This window comes from Musca domestica, unplaced genomic scaffold (assembly GCF_030504385.1).
Source record: "Musca domestica strain aabys unplaced genomic scaffold, Musca_domestica.polishedcontigs.V.1.1 16, whole genome shotgun sequence".
Classification (NCBI taxonomy): Eukaryota; Metazoa; Arthropoda; class Insecta; order Diptera; family Muscidae; genus Musca; species Musca domestica.
Genome location: NW_026712219.1, coordinates 13627848 through 13652568, shown reverse-complemented (window position 1 = coordinate 13652568; position 24721 = coordinate 13627848). Strand labels below are relative to the sequence as shown.

The following is a 24721-nucleotide window of genomic DNA, read 5'->3' as shown; positions in this document are numbered from 1 at the left end:
GTTATTTTATTATTAACAATATTTCACCCATTATGCTTTTTGGGTTTATTTTTGTTGGTGTTATGATTATTTATGGCTTGTAATGTTATAACAAAAAAAAACAAGAGAGACAACAATAATAACAATAAATGATTACAGACATGTTTCTCACCTCAAAATGTCATAATAAAATGTAACAGTTTCATGACAACAATTCATGAGAGAGATATTTAGCGGGAGAGCGGGCAATTGTGGGAGAGAGTTGAAATAAGAGGGAGAGTATTGAGGAAAAGGCAAGGAAAGGTGTCAATTAATTATTCTTGAACTTTAAATCTTGAATGATATATGCTTTTATAGGCATTAATTAAAAAAGTTGGTTTAATTTCCAAAAACAAAAACTGTTTCAATTAATTTCAAATACAGATAAACATTAACGGTTTGCCACTATTAAAACCGAGTGCCATAAACTTAAATGTCTCTAATTTCAATTATTATACAACGTTTACTTATTCTAACTGTAGAATCTTAGAAAAAAGAAACAGGAATCATAATAAAATTTATAATATATTCGTTTTGAAAACCAGAAAAATAGAGTCGAAATTATGCTAATAAAAAATAACATTTGCCAAGCTCATGTTCAATTTCAAAATTCAGAGAGCCACCAAAAGAGAAGAAACATGTTTCAGTTTTAAAATTTTGCATATTAATTTACATATGATTTTGAAGATATTTTGAATACGAATTTTTTAATTTTACCAGTTTTGTTGTTCTTTTTTTGTCGAAAACAATAAAGCCAGAACTTGTTCTTCCAAATGATTTGGGATTTAGTTGTTTTTTTTTTGTCTATTGCCAAGATATTGCTGATATTGTATAGAGCTCGCTGGCTCGTACGTCAGCAAGCATAAAAACAAAAACATTTACTTCTCATCTAGAAAATAAATTGAAAAATCTATGGATTAATTATGGATGTATTTTTTTTCTCTAAAATACATATAATTTTCTTAACTTAAATATTCATTAAGTGAAATTTCAAGAAATTAAATTAATTTTATTTTGCTTGGGATTTGTCTTCTGCCAAGCAAGAGGGAGGGAGAGAGAGCAAGAAGAAAACAAAAGTAAAAGTTTTGCTTGTGTATGGGTACTTCTATTAGGTGTTGTTTTCTGCCAGTGGTGTTGGTGTGAGAATTCAATTTCATTTGAATTCTCGTTTGGCCACTCTGCCAAATAGAAACATAGCCAGCCACACAATACCCACCACCTCAAGAGATTGACAAATTTAAGCCGCAACAGTAGTTCCTTTTGGGTCGAACGGAAAGCAAGCTAAAACACAGACAAAAAAATTGACAAGCAATTTTTTGTCAGCGGCTTTGGATAGACTTTAAAAGGGAACTGTTCGCCAAAATATATTAAAAAAAATAATTAAATTTAGGAAAAAAAAATTTAATTTCTTCTTAATTGGAAAGCAAGGTGGGTGTTGGAGATTTTTTCATATTTGGAAACAAAAGAAATTTGGATTAAGTAAATGTGGACAAAATTAAAAAATATATATTTAAAAAAAAAGAACTGTAAATAAAAAATAAAAAAATCAAAAACATGTGAAAAAAACGCAAAAAGTAACGGTGAACAAATTAACTACATATTATAAAAAATATAACAAAATAAAAAGCCGACTTTAAATTTTTGAAAAAAAAAATAATAATTGAAACAGTTATATAAAAATCTAAACTCTTGAAATGGTAAAAAAAAATAAAAATGTTTTGTTAAAGAAAAATAATATAAATAAAAAAAATAAACAATTTGGAAAAAATATCAATTTTGAAAAAATATAAATGAGTGAGCTTTCTAAAAATATCTGAAAAAAAAATCTAGAAATAAACTGCAAATAATAAAAAATTATAAAATATTATAAAAAAAATATTTTCTAATCTAAACTCTTGGAATGGTAAAAAACATAAAAAAATTTGCAAAATCCTGTTAAAGAGAATTCTAAAAAAATATTACAAGAAAATGACTACGCCTTCTAAAAATGTCTGAAAAAATCTAGATATAAACTGCAAATTATAAAAAAATAACAAACAAAATGATAAAATATTATACAAAAATAAATATTTTCTAATCAAAACTTTTGAAATGGTAAAAAACATTCAAAATGTTTGAAGAATACTGTTAAAGAAAATACAAAAAATATTATAAAAAAATAAACAATTTTGAATAAATATAAATTTTGAAAAAATATAAATGACTACGCCTTCTAAACATATCTGAAAAAAAAATCTAGAAATAAACTGTAAATGATTCAAAAAATAACAAAAAAATGCTAAAAAATAAATATATTGAAAAAAAAAATAAATGACTACATTTTCTAATAATATCTGAAAAAAGTATGAAAATAAACTGTGAACAATAAAGAAACAAATATAAATATTTTTCGGAAAAAAAAAATTAAAATTATGAAGTAAAAATTAAACTCTAAAAAACTATTACTTAAAAAAATATATGCAAAACATAAAAAAAAAATTGAAGGACAATAAATTCAACTCGAAATAATTTAAAAAACTACTAACAGAGTTTTGAAAAAAATATTTAAGAAAATTATAAAAAAACTAAAAATGTTTGGAAAAATATTTAAGAACGTTATAAAAATGTACTAAATTATAAAAAATAAAACTAAATGTGAAAGTCAAAAAAAGAAAAAATATAAAATATATACAAAAAAATGATAGCAAAATAAACTGTTGACGTTAATATGAGAAAAATATAAAAAACACTAAAAAATAAACGTTGTTTTTAAAGAACTAAAAATAATGGGACAGAGTAACTATGTAACTATTAATAACTGTAACTGTAACTTTTAATACTAACTATTTTTTGTAATAGTTAGTTTTAAGCAGTTGAAAATACTTCGTACAAATTTAAAATAAAAAAGCTAGCGATTTCAAAGGACTTTTTAGCGAAAAAAATAGAAAAATGTTTTAAAAACTCATTTAAAAAAAAACAAGGAATAAGCTCTGATTATAAAAAAATGAACTCTCAAACATCTAAAATCGTCTTAAAAAATTACAAAATTAAGTGTATACATAAATAATTAAAAATATATATAGAAAAATATATAAAATAATAAACTTAAAAAAAAACAAAACGACATTGTAAAAATTAAATAGTAAAGGACTTTTAAACCAAAAATAAACTCTAAAAAATATTAAAAATGCATAACAAATTTTAAAAAATTAAAAAAAAATATTTTAAAAATTTAAAATATTTATATGACTTTATTTGATTAAAAATAAAACTCTGAAAAAAAAAACAAAAAAATATCTAAAAAAAGTTAGAAATTATTAGCCGGTTTTGCCGAAACATTTAATCTGATATAAATATAATATCTTATTATGTTGAAATACGGGTGAGGTCCCAGATACCGAAGTTTACCACTTCATCTAATATTGATGAAAACATGGGGATGTGCAAAACTTTTTTTCTTTATTAAAATTAAAATTTTAACCTTTTGTGTCGGAATAAATTCGCCTGCTGATTTACAACCATATTTTTAATTTTTTTTCGTCAGTGACAACAATTTTTTCGATCGTTGAAATTAGATTTTTCAAATCTCTTAGGTTTTAGAAGAATAACTTTTTATCGAATACTTTTGAAATTCATTTTTCGAAGAATTTCTTAGAAATTGTTTAGTTTTTTTTTTAACAGCCACACTATAATTTGCATTTAAGAATGTGGAAATACACATGAAGCATGGAAACAAAAGACTTAAGAACAAAACAATTTTTAGAAGAAACTACCATTGACAATCTATCGATAAACATTTAAATCAACAATAAAATAATATTACTTTTTTCATTTCACTTGGAAGCATACGACATCTACAAGTTCAGTTCAATAATCTCTTTGGATACCCCAACTTAAACTTTTTGTGGCAGTCATGAAATTATTCATATAACGGTAATAACGGAATTTGACCTCTTTCCCGGCCAAAATTCAAAATTATTCATATATTTAGGTATTTATTTATTTATAAAAACTAACATTACCGGCCAGTTTACACCTCATATTAGAGACTTGTATAAAGTGTAGAATGTATTTAGCATTTGTATAGCCTACTTTAAGGCGTTTCCAACGATTTTTTTAAACTTCTATGTAAACTACATTATTTGTTATACTATATTTATCTTTAAAACTTTTTTCAATGAAGTTAAAAATTGTGGCAGAAAAACGCCTAAAAGCATTCAACAAAAATGCTAAAGATAGGTGTGAAAATTCCACTTTATATGTGACTCTGATATAATGTGCAATCGAAATTTAAGAAATCAGAAAGAATTTCAAATGTTATTTTTGAAATATCGAAATATACATTTCAGTATATATATATAAGTATATTTATTCTTGATCAGCATAAAATTCTATGTCGATTAAGCGATGTCCCTCCGTCTGTCCGTCTGTGGAAATCTAGTTTCCGAACAAAATGATGTAGGTTGATAAAATTTTGCTCAAATGTGTATTATGTCTTCAGGACTTTTGGTATTGAAAATGGGCCATGTAGGTCCACGTTTTGGTATAGTCCTCATATAACGGTACCTCCCCATATTCCGTATTTTGATGATTTCAGCGACATTATTCACCGAAATTGTTTCAAAACTGGTATTTGATGTTCGTAATGGATACTACAGCCTAAGGCAGTAAGTGTCTGTGTAGGTCCAAGTCTTCGTATAGCACCCATATAACGGTACCTCACGATATTCGGTATTTTGATGATTTTAGCGACATTATTTACCGGAATTGTTTCAAATGTGGTATTTGAAGTTCGTAATGGATACTACAGCCTATGAAAAAAAATTGTCTGTTGTCAGGTCCACGTCTTCGTATAGCCCCCACATAACGGTATCTGCCGATATTCGGTATTTTGATGATTTCAGCGACAATATTCACCGGAATTGTTTGAAACTACGTATATAGAGTTCGTAATGGGAACTACAGTCTGTGACAAAAAATCATCTATGCAGGCTCAAGTCTTCGTATAGCACCCATATAGCTGTACCTCCCGATATTCGGTATTTTGATGCTTTTGGCGACATTATTCGCCGGAATGGTTTCAAAACTGGTATTTGAAGTTCGTTATGGATACTACAGCCTAAGACAGAAATTTTTCTATGCAGGTCCGCGTCTTCGTATAGCCCCCATATTATTGTACCTCCCTATATTCGGTCCACATCGTCGTATAGACCCTAATATAACGGCTACATTGGGTATTTTTAAGATTTTAACATAATTTTTAACGGATTTTTTTGGCGACATTATTCGCCGGAATGGTTTCAAAACTGGTATTTGAAGTTCGTTATGGATACTACAGCCTAAGACAGAAATTTTTCTATGCAGGTCCGCGTCTTCGTATAGCCCCCATATTATTGTACCTCCCTATATTCGGTCCACATCGTCGTATAGACCCTAATATAACGGCTACATTGGGTATTTTTAAGATTTTAACATAATTTTTAACGGATTTTTTTTTCAAAAATTGCCATTTTCGTACCAAATGGTGGAGGTCTTTCAAAGTTCACAGCTTTTTTACTTATTATTATTATTTTTTTGTTTGTATACTAAAAGTCCTTATATTTACACTTATTTACCGACCTTTAGTGGCCATAAAATAAGTACTTATTTCGTGCGGAATATTCATGTCAAAATAATGGGTTGGTAATCCGATTTGTAATGTTTTTTTTTTTTTTTTTTTTTTTTTTTTGGGTTGCTCCACAAAATTTTATAAAATTTCAGAAAACTAAATTAAAATTCTCACCTCATACCCATTCAAAATTACATATGCATGTAAACCTATTCTCTATTTAAATTATGTGATTGACCCGTCCAAATTCCCCAAATGAATCATGCCATGACGTAAATCATTCCATTTTAATATGCTTTTTTCGAATTTGCCAATATATTCTTATTCTGGTTATTGAAATTTAAATCTACTTTCGGATTTTAATTGAGGCATAGCCAAATACTCTTAAAAACATAAAAACAAAAACAAATATTGAGTTTACCACAGAAAATGGCACAGAAAAAAACCCCTGACTGAGACAGTGACAAAATAGTTTTGTCACCATTTATGGTTGGAGGCCATAATAACCACTTCTTTCCAGTTGATAGAACAGATTCTGGAGACAGAAGAGATTAAATTAATTCTATTAACACATATGACACACACACACACAGATAGCAAACAGCACACACCCATTGTAGACCTGAATATAAAGAAACGCCCACTCAAATACAAGATCCGTGTTTTTTCGTATTCCTTTTTCTAAAATTTCTTTTATGAGCAAACCGTGTTGCTAAACAAAGTTCATGGTTTTTTGGAAATAAAAAAAATAATTGAACACCACTCTTTTTAAAAACGAAAGAAAAAATAAATTATTTGTTGTTTTTGTAATTTATATGACCCCACCACACATTTATTTTTTTGGTGGTGGTCAAACAAAAAAAGAAAGTATTTTCCATTTTTTCTATTTTTTTATAAAAATTCCTGACATTTCCTCACGTTTTCTTCTAGTTCGTGTAAGCAGATGTGTCACAAATGTGTAACAAAATTTGTTGAATAGAAGTCTTTTGGGGAATTTCTGTGATTTTTTCAATTTACAATTCTAGTCACCGATACTGGGCCAGTGGTTTAATGGCTCGGACAATTTAAATAAAATCACTGCCTTGCCTTACATTCTTACATGGAGTTGTTTTGAATTTAGTTTTATGACTTTTCCATGGCAATGCAAATTGGTGCATAATTTGAATTTAATATTGTATTGAATTTACATTGTAGAGTTTGGAAACAGCAACAACAATACCTCCAAACACATTTTCCAATTGGAGGTTCAATTTTATGATGTCTGCTGTCGTTTTCAGAATGAAAGTTCAATCTTGACACATTTTTGTTTTTGGAATTTCAATAGTCTATTTTGACTGCCACCAAAGAGTATTGTTGTTGTTGTTATTGGTGCGTTGGGGGTTTTTCTTTGAACTTGTAAGTCTGGTGGCTTGTGAATTTACAACATGTTTTTGTTATTCCCCCCTTATTTTTTGTTTGGTTTTGACCATGTCGCTGGCAAATTCAACTCACGCTCATATGTTGTCGATTTGTATTAGGTTTTACATATTTTGAAGGTGAGCCCATGTAACTTGGTATTTTAGTTACAACTATTTGTACAGTGGAGGCTTAAAATTTAATGACAGCTCTCCTCCCGCACGTGGGTGTGTGGATCATAGCCCGCCAGCTTGACATTTTTTCGTTCCATATAAGAATACAGGGTGAGATAAAAAAAACTGCAACAAAGTCAAACGCCATAATTTTTAATTTTTTTTTTAAATTTTATTGGATGAAACCAAAAAATGTCGGAAATAGCATCAAGTTTGGCACGAATTATGGCCTTCAAACGGCCAATGAAACCGTCACACGCTGCCCGAATGTTGCTCTGCGGTATTTTGGCCCATTCTCGGCGAAGCGCTTGCTTGCGGTGATCGACACTTTGGTATTTTTCAGTGCCAACCTTGCTTACCAATCGGAACTGCGTAGAAAGCTGAATATTTTGGCAGGAATAGCCTTCTCTAGGTCAACAAAAGTTCGATACTCTTTATCTATTTCTCTCTATCTCTCTCTCTCTCTCTCTCGAATTTAACGGCTCTCCAAATTGTAAGAGCATACATTATTAAAGGTCTCCTGGTTAAAGGAGACTTTTCGACCTCATTAAAGTACAACACCTATTAAAGCCATTTTATCTACACGACCTTCAAATGCCCTTTTATGCCACTATCTTTAGGAGACCTTTAGAATGCTCATCAAACTTTGAAAAAGGTTTAAGAACTTTGTAAAAGGTTTATTTGTAAAGGTTTAAGGAAAGGCCCCTTTCTCTCCAGAAGGCCGTTGGAAATTCCACTCCCGTGTGGAAGACCTTCTTTAAAAAAAAAAGACAGAAAAAGAAATTTTTTTAGAGAAGACCTTTGAAAATATTTATTTACATAAACGACTTCAAAGCTCTTCTGTGCCTAGAGAACCTTTAGAAATGTCTCCACTCTATTGAAGTGTTTTAGGAAGGTATATTTCCATAGAAAATCTACAGAAAGGCATTCTCTGTAAAAATGAAAAACTTTAGAAAGAAAAAGAGAGAGAAATCATTTAGAAACCCCTTCTCTCTTATAGAAATGCATTCTTAGACCCTCTCTCTCTCTAAAAAAAATCTTTAGAAAGGTCTTTCCGTATTAAAGACTTTTAGGAAGGCCTTTTTCTACAGAAAGGCATCATTTTCCCTTAGAAAGGTCCTTTCCCTTTAGACCTTTAGGAAGACCTTTTCTCTACATAAGACGTGTAGAATAATCGGCCTTCTTCCATAAAATACCCGAAAAGTAGTATTTATTCTCTAGAAAATTTGCAGAAACGCATTGTATCCTTTGATACAAGCTCTTTCGCCAATAAAACCCCTTTAGAAGTTCTCATATTTTTAGAAGACCTTTGGATGTTCTACTATCCATAGTAGAAACCCCTTTTGTCTCTTGTCTGACATTTTGCAAAGACCTTTGAAAATGTATTTTTCCTAGTTCAACCTTTAGAAAAGACCTTCAGAAAACCTTTAAGAAGGACTTTTTGTGTAGAATTGGTTTCAAGAGGTCTTCTTTAAATAGAAGACGCCTTGAAGGGACTTCTAGCAACAATAGACATTTAAAAAATATAAAAAATTATTGAAAGATTTCATAAGGTTTACCTAAAATAAAATGATCTTTACAAAGGTCTACCACCGGCTAATGGTGTCTTTTGCCGCAAGAAAAAATCTCTAACGTGACTCACCAACAAAATTAAGCCATTACCACTATAAACCAATTTAAATCTGACACTTGTGACATTAATTCAAATGCACAATCAGTCTTAGGTTGTAAAAATCTACTTTCAATCATTTAAAAACGATTTTATTTAACATTTCCAACAAAACGTTGCTACCTGAGATAATCATCATCATCATCATCAACTGGACGAATTAATGAAATTGCTGCATTTAATTAACACCCTATGTGACAAATTGATACAATGACAATTTCGGATGATCAAATCAGCCACAACGGATATCAATCTCAATCTCGTTTTCGTCTTTCGTTTTATTGCCATTCATTATGGGTTAATTTGTGAAAAGAAATTAGAACTGGAAATGACATCAAAAAATTTCTAACATTTAAATGTCATGGCACGTTTGTGTCTTAAGTCTTTTGTTTCGTTTTTTTATTTCTCAGAGCACACTCTCTTTTTCGGGAGCACTTAAATCTAACCAACACCAACAACGACGTGAGAGTTAATCTAGCAATTATTTGCGGCAGAAGTACTGTTTATTTATCATTGAGGTTTTTGTTGTTGTTGCTTTTTTCATTTGTTGTTACAAATTTGTTTTGGCTTCTTCTTTTTGAAGTGTGTGTGTGTGTGCGCTCATCTATTTGCCATTAACATTATCGGGCAAACATATCCATCGCACGGACGTATAGACAAATATACAAATGTATGTACAAATGTACGTATGTATGTAGGTATATTTGTACTTTGCATGTCCAGCTGGTTAAGTTAGTCACACAGTTAGCCAATCGTCTCGGGCTTACGGTACTTATTTGGTATGCACCTCAGGTTAATGTGACATTGATTTTCGTTTAAGCACAAAAACAACAACAATGCGTTGTATAAAAACGAGAATAAGTAATAATACGTTTTTATGGCATTTCATTTGATTTTTTATTTTGGGTTTTTTTGTCGATGGCATTTTAAAATTTATTTGATTTTTTGTTTGGCTTAGAAACCCCGAAAAATAAATCCATGAAGCTTCTTGAGTTATTTTTGGGAAGATTGTATCTTAACAACAAAGTGTATGGTGTTGCTGTTTTACGTGTGTATGTGTGTGTTTGTGAGTTTTGTGTGTGGGGGTTGGCCAAAAAACAGAATATTGTATTCGTCGAGTTTTGGTTTATTTGCCGGGAATTTTGAGGAGAAAGTATTCTGGCATTATGTGTGAAATGTCAGGCAATGATGGTGGCAATTGGTAAGAACCAGAATATCTGGCTTTGGGTTAACGGATTATATTCTGGAACTGGATTTTGTTTCGTTGAAATTTGAATTAAAATTGAATCGAAATTAGTAACGGTTATGCGAATTGAAATTCAAATTAGAAATATTTGAAGGTGAAGCAGATCCAACAAATAAAAAATTATTTACAGCTGACTACTCAGAAACATTAAAAATTTGATTAAAACACCGAAATCCTTAGAATCCTCTTCTGCAAAACTATGTCACAAAATATTGACAAAAATTAAGAAAATTACAATACGATACTAGAGAGCAAAGTTTGTTTACCAAACCCAGAGGCCTTCAAATGAGAGTTTAAGTTCTTAAAATATTATGGAGTTTTTTGAGGACGGACCCGATATGAGACAAATAAAATTTTCTCTCAATTTATCTTTAGATGGTTTAATACGAAGACAAATTAAGTCTCTGGCAAGGATATTTTTTAAAATTTTATTTTTATAATTATTAAAATATTAGAAATTTGAAAAGAACTACTAAAACAGTCTATGCTATTGTATTTCGCAAACATTTTGTCTTCATAGTTCATATTTCAATAAGGGGTATTTCAGGGCATTTTGAAAAATGGTCTTTCAATGGATGATTTTTTTAAGGTCTTCTGAAAAAAATGTGTATTTAAAAGTCTATTGCCCATCGTAGTCCTTCCCATTTGAATTTTATTTTAAGTAGCCGTTTGAAGATACCTTTGTGAATGGAAATCTCTTTTTTATAGGTGATTCCATAAAACAAACTCTATAGGTGTTTCTTGCCAAAAAAAAATACAGTGCCAGATATTGAGCCCGATTAAAAACCCATAAATTCATATTTCTCTTAGAAACCATTTTGAATTAGTGTATCTTTCAAGGGGAGACTGCACTGAAGGTTCAAAGGCGTCACCACCAAACAACCTAGCTTAAAAAACCCTCGTCATTAGTAAATTCCTCAGAGAATAAATCGAGGCAATAAACCATTCAATAAACCACCGTCTGACTTTTCCAAAAAAACCGACTTTAGGTTGACAACGTTTAAATAAGGGACCGGAATTGAACCAAGTCAAGCTAGACATGTGCCAGAAAAAAAAGCTCTTAAATGAAAACAAGTAAGCAAAGGCTACAGTCGAGCGGGGCCGACCGTTTAATACCCTACAACACTATAATAAACCATACAGTTGATATAGGCGAGACACTCGAAAGAATTCCACAAGATTTTGTGACAAATAATAAAAGAAAACCATCAGGTTCCGTTCTCTAATTTTCGAATAACAGCAACTTAAAATAATTTGCTCATTTCCAATTTATTGGTAGATGTTGCACGTAAATGGTCTTCCTAGATCTGGAACCAATATTTCCCAAAGACCTATAATCTCTCAGAAGTGGCAAAAGATTATCATTTATTATTGGTTTTTGACTGAAACGCATCTATATGAGATACAGACATTTGACTATATTCTTCTACGAAATCAGCGTTAACGAAATCAGCGTTGTGAATTCTCCAAAAAGTCACTGGAATGGACATTTTCGTATTCTGTCTACAAAGGTTGGCAAACTATTTCGCACATTGAATATTTTTGGATGGCCATCCAAAACTGCTTGGCTTTTGCAATGTCCGGTAACCCCCATTTAAATGTGCGTGAGAGTCGGGCGATAATTACGACCTGCTGACAATTTTGCAGTTTTTTTGGTCCATTTCAACCCCTAAATATATGGCGATCATCTCCAAAAAGAGTAGGCTTCTATTCTGACCCTCATCTTATCCCCATGCAAAATTTCGTAAGGATCGGGCCATAAATGCGACCTGTATATGATATCCTGATATCCTAACTACTTAGTTTTGTTAGCTGTAGAAATATTACCAAATGTTTAATTCAAAATGAAAATATGCCAAAAATATGACAAAATTGAAAAAAATATGAGAAAATTTTACAAAATCAATATTTTCATCTTTAGAGAGATATTTTTATGAGATTTTTTAGACGCTTTTTCTTTCCTGCCAAGAGGCCATTCTAAACTAATGAGAACTTTCGAAATCAGTTCAGCCGTTCTCGACATATAAGAGATTTTTCAAGCATATCTTCTTTGATAAACATATATATCGCACATATTTTGCTATAAATCCGTTTTGTTGGATGTTAACATCAATGTAAAGATCAGAAGTGACCTTGTCATGGCTTTGTGATTTCGCCGGGATTTAAAATATTCGCGGTTTAATGAAAATTTTTGAATTTTTTCAACACAAAAGATATGGTCTATTTTACCCGCTAAATGTTATCCGATGACCACCCAAATTGGTAGGCTTCTTCCCCGCCCTTAACTCTAGCTACATGCGAAATTCCGCGTCGATTGGTCTATAATTGCGACCTGTATAGCTACTGCAAAATCTGACATTTTTTCAGTATTTGGTCCATTTCAACCCCTAAACATTTGGCGATCATCTCCAAAAGAAATAGGGTTCTATTCTGACCCCAGTCCCACCTCCATTCTAAATTTCGTGAAGATCGGGCCATAATTGCGACCTGTAGAGTGATTACAAATTAACATGGACAGACGGACAGACGGACAGACGGACAGACGGACGGACGGACATACATAGCTAGATCGACTCAGCTCGGCGAGCTAGGAAGATCCATATATACTTTCCTATGTGGGAAACCAATATTTCGAGGTGTTACATAATTTTTGGGCCAATCAAACTTATAATACCCCCAACACATAGTGTTGTAGGGTATAAAAACCCATAAATTAATAGTTTTCTTAAAAATGGGTTTATCCATCAAGGGGGTCCAAACCCTTATCATCGGTAAAATTTTAGAGAACTGAGGGGTCGGAATGGAACTAAGTCGACCAAGACAGAGTGAGATAAACTGCAACAAAATCAAATGCCATAATTTTTACATTTTTTTTTTTAATTTTATTGAATGAAAGCAAAAAATGTCGGAAATAGCATCAAATTTAAGAATATGTTAAGATTTGTTCGAATTGGTCACTTTTGGCACGAATTATGGCCTTCAAACAGCCAATGAAACCGTCACACGCTGCCCAAATGTTGCTCTGCGGTATTTTGGCCCATTCCCGGCGAAGCGGTTGATTTGGTGATCGCCACTTTGGTATTTTTTAAGGCCAACCTTGCTTTCCAAAATACTCCAGAGACGCTGGAGCTCATTTTGTAACCATTCTTGGGTGGCGCGTGCTGACTGCGATGGTTCTGAGTCCTATTGGAATGTCCAAGGTCTGGGCGTGCCCAAAGCTTCCAGAATATTTTAGCGATAATATTCGGCATTTATTCTGATGCGATCATCGGCTGTTATGGTGGCCCACACCATGGCCGGCGCTTGAGTTCTGGTGGTCAACTGAAGGTCCACATTTTCAGAAATTCGGCAAGCGAAGCACCTCTTTACCTAGTTTGAGTCTATTTTCTTTCTGCTGCGGTGTATGTTCTTGCACTTTTTGGAATTTCAATGGCTTTACCCCGAGCTCATTTTTTCAATATTTGCCGAATGGAGTATTGCGATATATTCAGCTCAAGCTTACGTTTTTGTCATATTTCCCATTTAATTTTACCAACCTTTCAGGCCTTAAATCGGAAAAAGTCCGAGGAAAATTTGATAAAAAAATTATAGGAATATTTTCGTTTTTTTTTTTTTTTTTTTTTTTTTTTGAAAACATTGATGAAAGTAGTTTTTAGAAATGTAAATAGGGATTTCTTTTCTTTGGGGATTTATAGCTAAATTTAATAAAGAATATTTTTGTCTTTAAAGTCATCCTTCTAAAATTATGCTTTGTTGCAGATTTTTCGACAAACTTAAACAAAGAATGGCTTTAACCCCAAAATGACTCTTTAATATACATGAATTCCTTTCAAAAAGAATTTTTTACAATTTCAGCCCGAAATTCCTTTAATCTGAGGTGTTCTTCAAAATTTTGGATTTTCCAAAAAAAAATGGTATTTTCAAAATATTTCCACGTCCTCGAGTGTTTAAAAATAAACAACAGATTTTTTTGCTCTGATTATTTATTTATATTCCCCTCCAAATAAATATATTTGCTATTGTTATGCAAACGACAGAAAAACAAAAAATTCTTAGCCCATTTTGTGTTTTTCTGACCCAATTACAGCAACAATAACTTGGCTGGGTTGACAGGCCGGCAGGCAGACGGACAACATGATTGCATATTTTTTAGTCCATTGCACCAAACCCACAAAAACAACAACAAAAAAAAACAATACGGAAAAGAAACCACAAATTATTTAATGAAAAAATAACAACAACAACAAACACTTGTTGTTTTTTGTTTTTTTTTTACAAATCCCAAAACATAACCATAAATTTTGAATAAATGGGTGTAACTGTGCTGGATCCAATTTTTGCGCTCCGAAAGATTTCAATCACTCCCATTACGTGCTTAGCAAAACAAATACTGGTGACTTTTTCAATTCCCTCTTCAAAATGTTCAAAGAAATCAAATGACAATTGACATTTTCCAAAGCCACAACAACAACTAGAAGAAGGACGGGAAGGGGGAGAATGGTTGTTGTGCAAAAACTACATTGTAATAAAAAATATGAATTTATGTTTCTTATTCTGTTGTGGTATTGCATAAAACAATGCATTAACAACAACAACACCAAAAATTATAAATATTTATGATAGTCATAAATTCCCGATAAACAAAACAAACGCGATACCAATCACCAAACTTTTTGAAATCAAAGAAGGAGCGATTTTGTTGGTTTGTAATGAATTTCAAGAACAATAAAACAAAAAAAAAACAAGTAAGCAAAGGCTACAGTCGAGCGGGGCCGACCGTTTAATACCCTACAACACTATAATAAACCATACAGTTGATATAGGCGAGACACTCGAAAGAATTCCACAAGATTTTGTGACAAATAATAAAAGAAAACCATCAGGTTCCGTTCTCTAATTTTCGAATAACAGCAACTTAAAATAATTTGCTCATTTCCAATTTATTGGTAGATGTTGCACGTAAATGGTCTTCCTAGATCTGGAACCAATATTTCCCAAAGACCTATAATCTCTCAGAAGTGGCAAAAGATTATCATTTATTATTGGTTTTTGACTGAAACGCATCTATATGAGATACAGACATTTGACTATATTCTTCTACGAAATCAGCGTTAACGAAATCAGCGTTGTGAATTCTCCAAAAAGTCACTGGAATGGACATTTTCGTATTCTGTCTACAAAGGTTGGCAAACTATTTCGCACATTGAATATTTTTGGATGGCCATCCAAAACTGCTTGGCTTTTGCAATGTCCGGTAACCCCCATTTAAATGTGCGTGAGAGTCGGGCGATAATTACGACCTGCTGACAATTTTGCAGTTTTTTTGGTCCATTTCAACCCCTAAATATATGGCGATCATCTCCAAAAAGAGTAGGCTTCTATTCTGACCCTCATCTTATCCCCATGCAAAATTTCGTAAGGATCGGGCCATAAATGCGACCTGTATATGATATCCTGATATCCTAACTACTTAGTTTTGTTAGCTGTAGAAATATTACCAAATGTTTAATTCAAAATGAAAATATGCCAAAAATATGACAAAATTGAAAAAAATATGAGAAAATTTTACAAAATCAATATTTTCATCTTTAGAGAGATATTTTTATGAGATTTTTTAGACGCTTTTTCTTTCCTGCCAAGAGGCCATTCTAAACTAATGAGAACTTTCGAAATCAGTTCAGCCGTTCTCGACATATAAGAGATTTTTCAAGCATATCTTCTTTGATAAACATATATATCGCACATATTTTGCTATAAATCCGTTTTGTTGGATGTTAACATCAATGTAAAGATCAGAAGTGACCTTGTCATGGCTTTGTGATTTCGCCGGGATTTAAAATATTCGCGGTTTAATGAAAATTTTTGAATTTTTTCAACACAAAAGATATGGTCTATTTTACCCGCTAAATGTTATCCGATGACCACCCAAATTGGTAGGCTTCTTCCCCGCCCTTAACTCTAGCTACATGCGAAATTCCGCGTCGATTGGTCTATAATTGCGACCTGTATAGCTACTGCAAAATCTGACATTTTTTCAGTATTTGGTCCATTTCAACCCCTAAACATTTGGCGATCATCTCCAAAAGAAATAGGGTTCTATTCTGACCCCAGTCCCACCTCCATTCTAAATTTCGTGAAGATCGGGCCATAATTGCGACCTGTAGAGTGATTACAAATTAACATGGACAGACGGACAGACGGACAGACGGACAGACGGACGGACGGACATACATAGCTAGATCGACTCAGCTCGGCGAGCTAGGAAGATCCATATATACTTTCCTATGTGGGAAACCAATATTTCGAGGTGTTACATAATTTTTGGGCCAATCAAACTTATAATACCCCCAACACATAGTGTTGTAGGGTATAAAAACAAATTGGTTTCTTATAAATAATTAATTCACTAAATTGCTTTGCTGAATTACAAAATTACCATTCTTTGATATTCTTGTACGCCCATCAACATTAATTTGGGCAAAAAAATGAGAATTTCCAAAAAGTCATTCCCCTCCTTTTTTCTGGCAAATTATCAGGCCTAACTTCCAAAAAATAAAAAAATATTAAATGCGTGTACCATAATTCACTGTTATTACTACTTTTTATAAATAAAAAAATAGAATGTATTATTTTATAATTATTCGAGTCTGGCTTCTCCTGAATCATTACATTTTCGTCTAAAAAATTTGATAAAAATAGACAATTAACTTTAAAATAATTATTTTTTTTTTCTAATTTTCTTCATTTTTTTTTGCAGATTGGCTAACAACTCCTATCCCCATCTAAACTCCAATTAACCCCCACCTACAAAAAAAAGAACAACAACAACAACCAAAAAGACAGCAAAAATGATTTCACGTCGCAAGATTATTTCACGTTCTTTGGATAATTTGGATGCCATAGGTCCAAATACAGAAGAGGAAGAGGACGTCTGGTATGACAAGGAGAAATTATTTAGGGTAAGTAAAAAAAAATTAATTTCGCTAAAAATATTTTGAAAATATAGCCCAGGAGTATAGTTTAGAACATTTTCTAGAACATAAATATCCTTTAGAAATATTGAAACAAAAAATGTTTTGAAAAAAAAAAAATAAACAAATTTCACAATTATTTGATTTTAAAAAGATTGGAAAAAAATGGCCAAGACCCATGGCTATAAAAAAAATATATAAATAATGCTGGAACTACATTGGTAACACTGCGCAGCATAAACAAGTAAAAAAAAAACATTAAGTTCGGACGGGCCGAACTTTTAATATGCTCCAATTTAGGGTAAAGGAAACATTAGAACCCATAATGACCCACAAATACCAATTTTTAGATTTATTCATGGGAAAATGTGACAAAAATATACCGAATATGGGGAGGTACCGCTATATGGGGCTATACAAAAATGGGGACTTATATATACAATGTTTCAGGAGCTAGAACCCATTAGGACCCACAAATATCAATTTTTAGAAAAATCCGCGAAGAAATGTGGCAAAAATCATCAAAATACCGAATATCGGGGGCTATACCAAATCGTGGCTATACCAAATCGTGGACTTATACATGCAATGTTTCGCCACCAGAACTAGAACCTATTATGACCAACAAATACCAATTTTTAGAAAAATCCGCGAAGAAATGTGACAAAAACCATCAAATTTCCAAATATCGGCAGGTGCCGTTATATGGGGGCTATACCAAAGCGTGGACTTATACATGCAATGTTTCGCCACACGAACTAGGATTCATTATGGCCTCCAAATACCAATTTTCAGAATTTGAGGAGAATTGGAGGCTTATTTCGCCTTATATGAACCTTTTCTTATTTAAAATGTTGACTCCTTTGTGAGGTAGGTAAGAGAAGGAGAAGACCGATATCTTCACACCAGTTATTTTTTTTTTTTTTTGTTAAAAATATTGGGAATTGCGATTTGAAGACAATCGGACCCTCAGTTCATTTTATAAGCGTTGCGATTTCTGATCCTTTGTCGGAGAGGTACCAGAAATAGTGAGCCTAAATTGTCATTTTCACACCTGACCTAGCACTGAAAAATATTAGGATTTGCAAAGTTTAAAAAAGATTGGAGGATCATTTCTCTATGAGTCTTCTTCTATGAGTTTATTTATTTTCTTGGAGAATTTTAACCATTTTTGCGGAAGGTACCAAAAGTAATGGACCAATATTGACCATCTCCCAACTCGATATAGGTTTGATAATAGTATTACTTATTTCGACAGTTACCGCACCGCGCCATACAGACGGACATACGGGCACTGCTAGATCGACCCAAAATGTCCAGAAACGGTTTTGGTCCAAAGAGTCATGGGGTCTAAAACCATTATTTCGATGAGACGATTTTAAAATCACTGTTAGTTTTATTTAAAAAATCGAAGAAAAAGAAAAATATTTCAAATTTCGGGTGTTACAAAAAAATTATTTTTATTTAATTATTTAATTAAATTAAATTAAAATTTAAAAAAACATTTAAAAACCCTTACAAATGTCTTTAAATATTAATTTGTTAACACTGCTTGCCATTTCAATAATCTCTTTTTCTTTTATATTTTCTCTCTCTCTCTCTCTCCTATCTCTCTTTTAGGATCACATTAATGAAGTTCTGAGCAAATGGGAACAAATCGACGATGAGATTTGGGCTAAAATCATTGTATTCGAAAAGAATCGTCGAGTTGCCAAGGCCTATGCCAGATCGTCGGTGATTTCCATAAACGGTTCTAAACAAGGATTCGATGGCGTCAGGTGGGTATTTATTCATATATTTTTGTTATATTGTATATTTAGATATGCTTTTGATCTTCAATATTTAATGTCTACTCTCTCTCGTCTTCCCCTCCAGAATTGGCTTAAATGGTTTCGATAATCCCATGCGTGATTCCGAAATAAAGGTCATCAAAAAGTCCATTGGCGATGGATTCAAAATCAAAATGGATGAAATTGGCAATGTGTTCATCAAGCGTTATGGCAAGAGCGGGGTATTTGTGCACAATACAAGTCAAACCAATGAGGAGACGGTAATTGGGGCAGATATTTTGCAAATGCCCAATATGGCCCTGCAGTCGGGCACCTCGGCCAAGGTAAGGCAACACTTTCTTGGAATCTATTTATTTTGATTATTAATTTATAATTATTTTTATTTTTAATGCAGCTCTTCGATATGCGTAAATTCACCACCAACATTAATCGCGAAATGGGCCGTGCCTATCCTGAGAGTTCTCGGTTGCAGCGTCAATGTCTATCTGCCATATCGTTGGTCAAATCGAATAATAATCTAATCAATTGTCCACTGTGGATACTGGTCATTAATGTCGTAGCCATCGATATGCTTAAGAATCGTTTACAGAGCCTGCCCAAGGCCATGACGGGCAATGGCAGCGAAGATCCCTATTCGACAATCGAAAGTCAAGTCGGCCTAATATATCCAACACCTGCAGCTTCAGATGATTCGAATGCCTCGTCGAATTCATCTAGTAAGGGTAGACGCAGTCTATATAATATTGGAAATTATTTGGATGATAGTCCCTATGTGCCAAAGGTAGGTCAAGCGCAAAAAGAAAAGTTTTCAAAAAAAATTAAAAAATTATAGAAATACTAAGAAAATCAAGCAGATTATGAAATTAAAACTAAAAACAGAAGACTCGAGTTTCGGCGTTTTGAAAATGTACCTAGCAAAGTAACCTAAATTGAGGGGAAAAGTTCCCCTCTTCCACACTTTTGGAAATGTTCGGAGTAGAATTTCTTGGAATCCGCAAATTTTAGGTATATAGTGTCTTTGGCAATTTTAAAGATAACAATACGAGGAATATATTGGCCAAAAAATTATAAACCTCGAACAAGTCAACAAAGGGGTCTTTTTGGTTCTTTTTTAAAAATATGGTTAAAAACTCACTTTAAACGACAGCATAGCAAGTCAACATATTCTACAAAATTATTTGTCATATAATTCTTCTATAGGTCCTAGAAGACATCAAAAGTCTAAATCTTAGCTAAACGCCGGAAATTCATATATACTTAAAACACATATTAGGGTTAAAACCGTACTTTGTGTGAGTTTGGGCATAAATCTCCATCTAAGCATCGTTTTAGAAGGATTACGTCAAAGACAAAAATATTCTTTATCAAATTTCACTATAGGTTACCAAAGAAAAGAAATCTCTATTTTCATTATATATCAAGTAAATATTTATTTCAATGTTACCAAAAAAAAACTAAAAATATTTCCCAACTTTTTTCTATCAAATTTCTCTCGGACTTTTTTCTAGTCTGAAAGTATTATAAAATTTCATTTTAGGCGAAAGTTGTCAATAGAAGAAATATTCTACACCGAATTTCACTATAAATCTCAGAATGAATCATATATCTAGGTACAATAGTTTTTATAAAAAATTATATTCAAAATGTATGTACCAAAAGTAAAAATAATATCTTTGCTTTTTTATACTGTTGATTTAACACAAATCCAATCCGAGTGAAATCTCCCTTCATATTTCACTTTTTTGGAAAAATTCTGAAGGGAAATATTATTTTAGATCAAATTTCATTGCGAGTCTCAGAACAAAAGAAATTTGTATATTCAATACGTACCATGAAAAAATAGCAGTTCACCACTTTCGGCCAAGCGAAGCAACTCTTTAGCTCTTTTGAGTCTATTTTCTTTCTATGCGGTGTAAGTTCTTGGACTTTTTGGAATTTGAATAGCAATGTCCCGAGCTTTTCAATATTTTACAACATTTTTCAATATTTGCCGAATGGAATATATTCGGCCACTTCAACGCGGGTTTTGATCAAGTCGCTTCTTTACTTTTCGAACCATTTCTGCTGGTGTTGCTGTTTTCTTCCTTCCTCTTCCTTAACGTCGAGCTACGCTACCAGTATCCCTGTAACGAGCGATGGTACGAGACACAAAAGATTTATTCACATTTAAATGCTGGAGTACTCTAACGATAGCCACTTGTGGCTTTCGAGCCAAATATAAAGAAATCACACTATCACGCTTGAATTCCATCACGAATAACTTTTTTTCTGGAAAATTCTCACCAAAATGCATTTTTACCCTTGTAAACAATATAATGAGCTGTCACTGGAATAATTTTAACAGCTGTCGGACTAGTGGCTTAGAAGTGACAGCAGTCTGCAGCTGGTTTTTCCCTGTATTGTTTTGACCCTATACAAAGGGACCCTCATAGTTTGAGATATAATTCGTAATATTTAGAATTGAGCTTTGAGATTTGATAGAGATCTTTGGATTAAATCATTGGTACAGAAAATGAGTAAGAATAACTCCGATTTGAAATATTTTTTCTGCAATATTGCCCAGGACACTATATATATAAAATGCATGGATTCCGAGGATTCTTAATACGAAAATTTCCAAAAGTATTGAAGAGAGAGGAACTTGCTGCCTCTATTTATGTTACTTTTCTATGTAAACTTTCAAAACACCGATACTCGGGTCTTTGTAGCTCTACTTTCATAATCTGCTGAATATTCTCCGTAATTGTAAAAAAATTGACTTTTGTCGCACAGTGTAATATTCCAAATGTTAGAAAAAAATTTATTTTTTTTAAATTTTCCTCTTTTCTCCTCCCTCCCTTCCAGCCCGATTATGAAATTTATAATCAATCTGTGCCAATACTAGGCGTTAAGAACAAAAAGTCATCAACGAACTCGTCATCGACACAGCAACGCAAGAAGCAAGATGACCCCTACTATTGTGGCCTGCTGGCACGCATTCCCAATTTCATCAAGACCTCAAAGAGTTCCAATTCGAATGGCAGCAGTAATGCCAAGCTGAGTAAAAAAGAAGCCAAAATTGCACGAAAAATCTCAGCATCGCAACAGCAATTGGCAAATTTGCCACAGCAGGCACATCCGCTGCCCATTGCACAATTCCATCAGCAAAGTGTTGGCTACAATTACTATCCATATCGGCTCTACTCACAGAATCATCGTTTGTCACAGTCCCAGCTGTCGCTGTGGGATTCGCGCAGTTTAATTAGTGCGCATGGTAAGAACGCTTTCAAAAATTACCTAAAGATTTGCTAATCTAATAAAAATTTCCATTTTTTTGTAGAATAAACTAATATTGAAAAGGTCCTGCCCAGACGTAGACCGGTGGTATGCATGGAAGCATTCGGTTTTTTTTTTTATTAACTATTTATGTAATTTGTTTTTAATTTATAGTCGTCTTTATATCATAATTTATGTTATTATTAATTTTAAGCAAACAAATTTTATAAAAAAATGAAAAATATCAATTTTCATTTACAATAAGGAACCTCCCTTTCTATGTTGTAAAAGAATCCTTAAATATTTGAAATTCATAAAACAACCCAACATCTATGTGATTATAACAATAAATATTATTATTATTATTTTTTAATTGAATTAAACTAAGCCCAAAAGCTCTAGCACAAAGCTTTTGTCTAAGAGTTATTTTAATTAATATTTAGAAAAAGAAAAAATAAATGCAATTTTTTTACACGAAATAATACTCGTCATATATTCTTATTATATTTAATAAATATAAAAAAATTATAACAAATAAAAAACACACATATATGCATACATATATAAGTCATAAAAATATTATTATTTTAATTATATATCTACTTATATTGCCATAGTTTTTTTTTGTCTTATGTATGTTCGTTTGTTTCAATTTCGTAATTTAATTTTTAAGACTGAAAAATGTCCTGTTCATTTTATGATTATTTTTTTTTAATAGTATATATAAAAATATATGTATGTATGCTGCGAGTAGGCACAAACCAATATTGAAAAAGAATCTGGTTTTGTGTTTATTTTTTTAAAGGGATATTTGTTTTGTTATCTGAAATTTTTTTGTTTCTCTTTGTAAATATGTGAAAAATTATGTTTTTGGATTTAAAAAATAAAAATATTGTAAATAATATTCAAGTATGATATACAAAACACACAAAATAATCACCATAAATTTAGCAGTATATAAATACTTAATAATATATCTATTTTTATAAAAGAATACAACAAACTTAAGTCGATACGATATATCTATATTTTATTTATAATAAATGAAAGTCATACAAAATGTTTAAATGTTGTGTTTTGAGTTTTTTTTTATTATTATTATTCTTAGACCTTTCGAGAAATATTTTAAAACTGATGCCGAATCCTCCATCATAGACAAATAGGTTTTCCCTAAAATTCCCTAAATTTGGGGATAGTATTTTATAAATATTTAATAATTTCGTCGGATGGTTACGAATTCAGTTGCAAATTCTTCTGGGACCTGCCATCCCATATCATTGCTCAAATTGAACAACAATGTAATCAATTGCCCATAACGGCCAACTAGTGTGGAATCCATCAGTCGAAAATATGATCAGGGCCTTCTAGACACCAATAAATGGCAGTGACTATTCGAAAACCTGAATCTGTATTGAATCATTTTCAGGAGGAATTGCTCTACTTTATTAAGATTTCACAACGCCAACTTTCAGTTACTTCGTTCAAACCATCTCAAATCGGTCGCTTTATGTCAAAATATTGAGGCATATTGAACCAGTAAAGGAATTCGAACCGCCCAACTTTATGATACCCTAAACCACTTAGCATATTTAGTAGAGCTTCACATAACAAATAAAAGTTGTTATGGGAAACTTGTGAGAATTAAATCATACCAACTATGATTATAGTTATAATAAAAACGAGCTAATTTATGAGAGGAATATCCTCCTCTGAATCGATTACTACTAAATTTGCCGAGGCATTTGTGCCTTTTCAATTCGGGTGCACAATTAACTTTAAATCCCATTTGGTGCACAATTAACTTGAAATCAGATAGAGATATATATGGGAGCTATATACAAATCTGAACCGATTTCGATAAAATTTGGCAAAGGTATTTCTGAGCTGTATTTGATATATTTTCCCAAATTCCTCGCTTCATTTCCAGTGCACAATGGCCACCAAAATCTCCGGATACCAATCCGTTGGAATGTTGTGTCCTGAGAATTTTGGAAAGAAAGGTTGGCACTAAAAATTACCAAAGTGTCGATCACCTCAAGCAAGCGCTTCGCCGCAGAGCAACATTCGGGCATCGTGTGACGGTTTCATTGGCCGTTTGAAGGCCATAATTCGTGTCAAAGGTGACCAATTCGAACAAATCTAAACTTATTCTAAAAATTGATGCCATTTTCGACATTTTTGCTTTCATTCAATAAAATTAAAAAAAATGTAAAAATTATGGTGTTTGACTTGGTTGCAGTTTTTTAATCTCACCCTGTATATGGGAACTATATCTAAATTTTAAGCGATTATCTCCAATTTCAATAGGGTTCCAGGCCTAGCCAAATTGGCTTAGAATTTTTCACATATAGAGTATTCGGCGAATATTAACAAGTAAAAAAGCAGTTAAGTTCGGCCGGGCGAAATTTCAGTACTTGAAAATTTTTAAAAATGTTTCGTCGAAAAATACCGGCTGAATGAAAACCCTTATATGGGGGATACACGAAGACGAGGGCATGCCTAAGTATTTTTTGTCATTGGCAGTATACCGATTTCAAAGTTCAAATACGGTATTTGAAACAATTCCGGTGAATAATGTCGCTTATATCATCAAAATATCGAATAAAGGGAGATACCG

General features: G+C 32.1%; 1 protein-coding gene across 1 annotated transcript; it reads left to right on the top strand.

The window, feature by feature from the left end:
* Positions 1 to 1205: 1205 nt before the first annotated feature.
* Positions 1206 to 23136, top strand: LOC101899682 (uncharacterized). Its single transcript, XM_005181462.4, has 7 exons — positions 1206 to 1446; positions 16846 to 17047; positions 18680 to 18837; positions 18935 to 19172; positions 19244 to 19630; positions 21694 to 22102; positions 22169 to 23136. The coding sequence occupies exons 2-7, from the start codon at positions 16937 to 16939 to the stop codon at positions 22171 to 22173; spliced, it is 1308 nt and encodes a 435-aa protein (XP_005181519.1). The 5' UTR covers positions 1206 to 1446; positions 16846 to 16936; the 3' UTR covers positions 22174 to 23136.
* Positions 23137 to 24721: the final 1585 nt, after the last annotated feature.

Coding starts and splice junctions, on each gene's coding strand:
- LOC101899682 (XM_005181462.4), top strand. CDS start 16,937: ATGATTTCACGTCGCAAGATTATTTCACGTTCTTTGGATAATTTGGAT. Junction 18,838..18,934: donor CAAGGATTCGATGGCGTCAG/GTGGGTATTTAT, acceptor CTTCCCCTCCAG/AATTGGCTTAAATGGTTTCG. Junction 19,631..21,693: donor ATAGTCCCTATGTGCCAAAG/GTAGGTCAAGCG, acceptor CCTCCCTTCCAG/CCCGATTATGAAATTTATAA.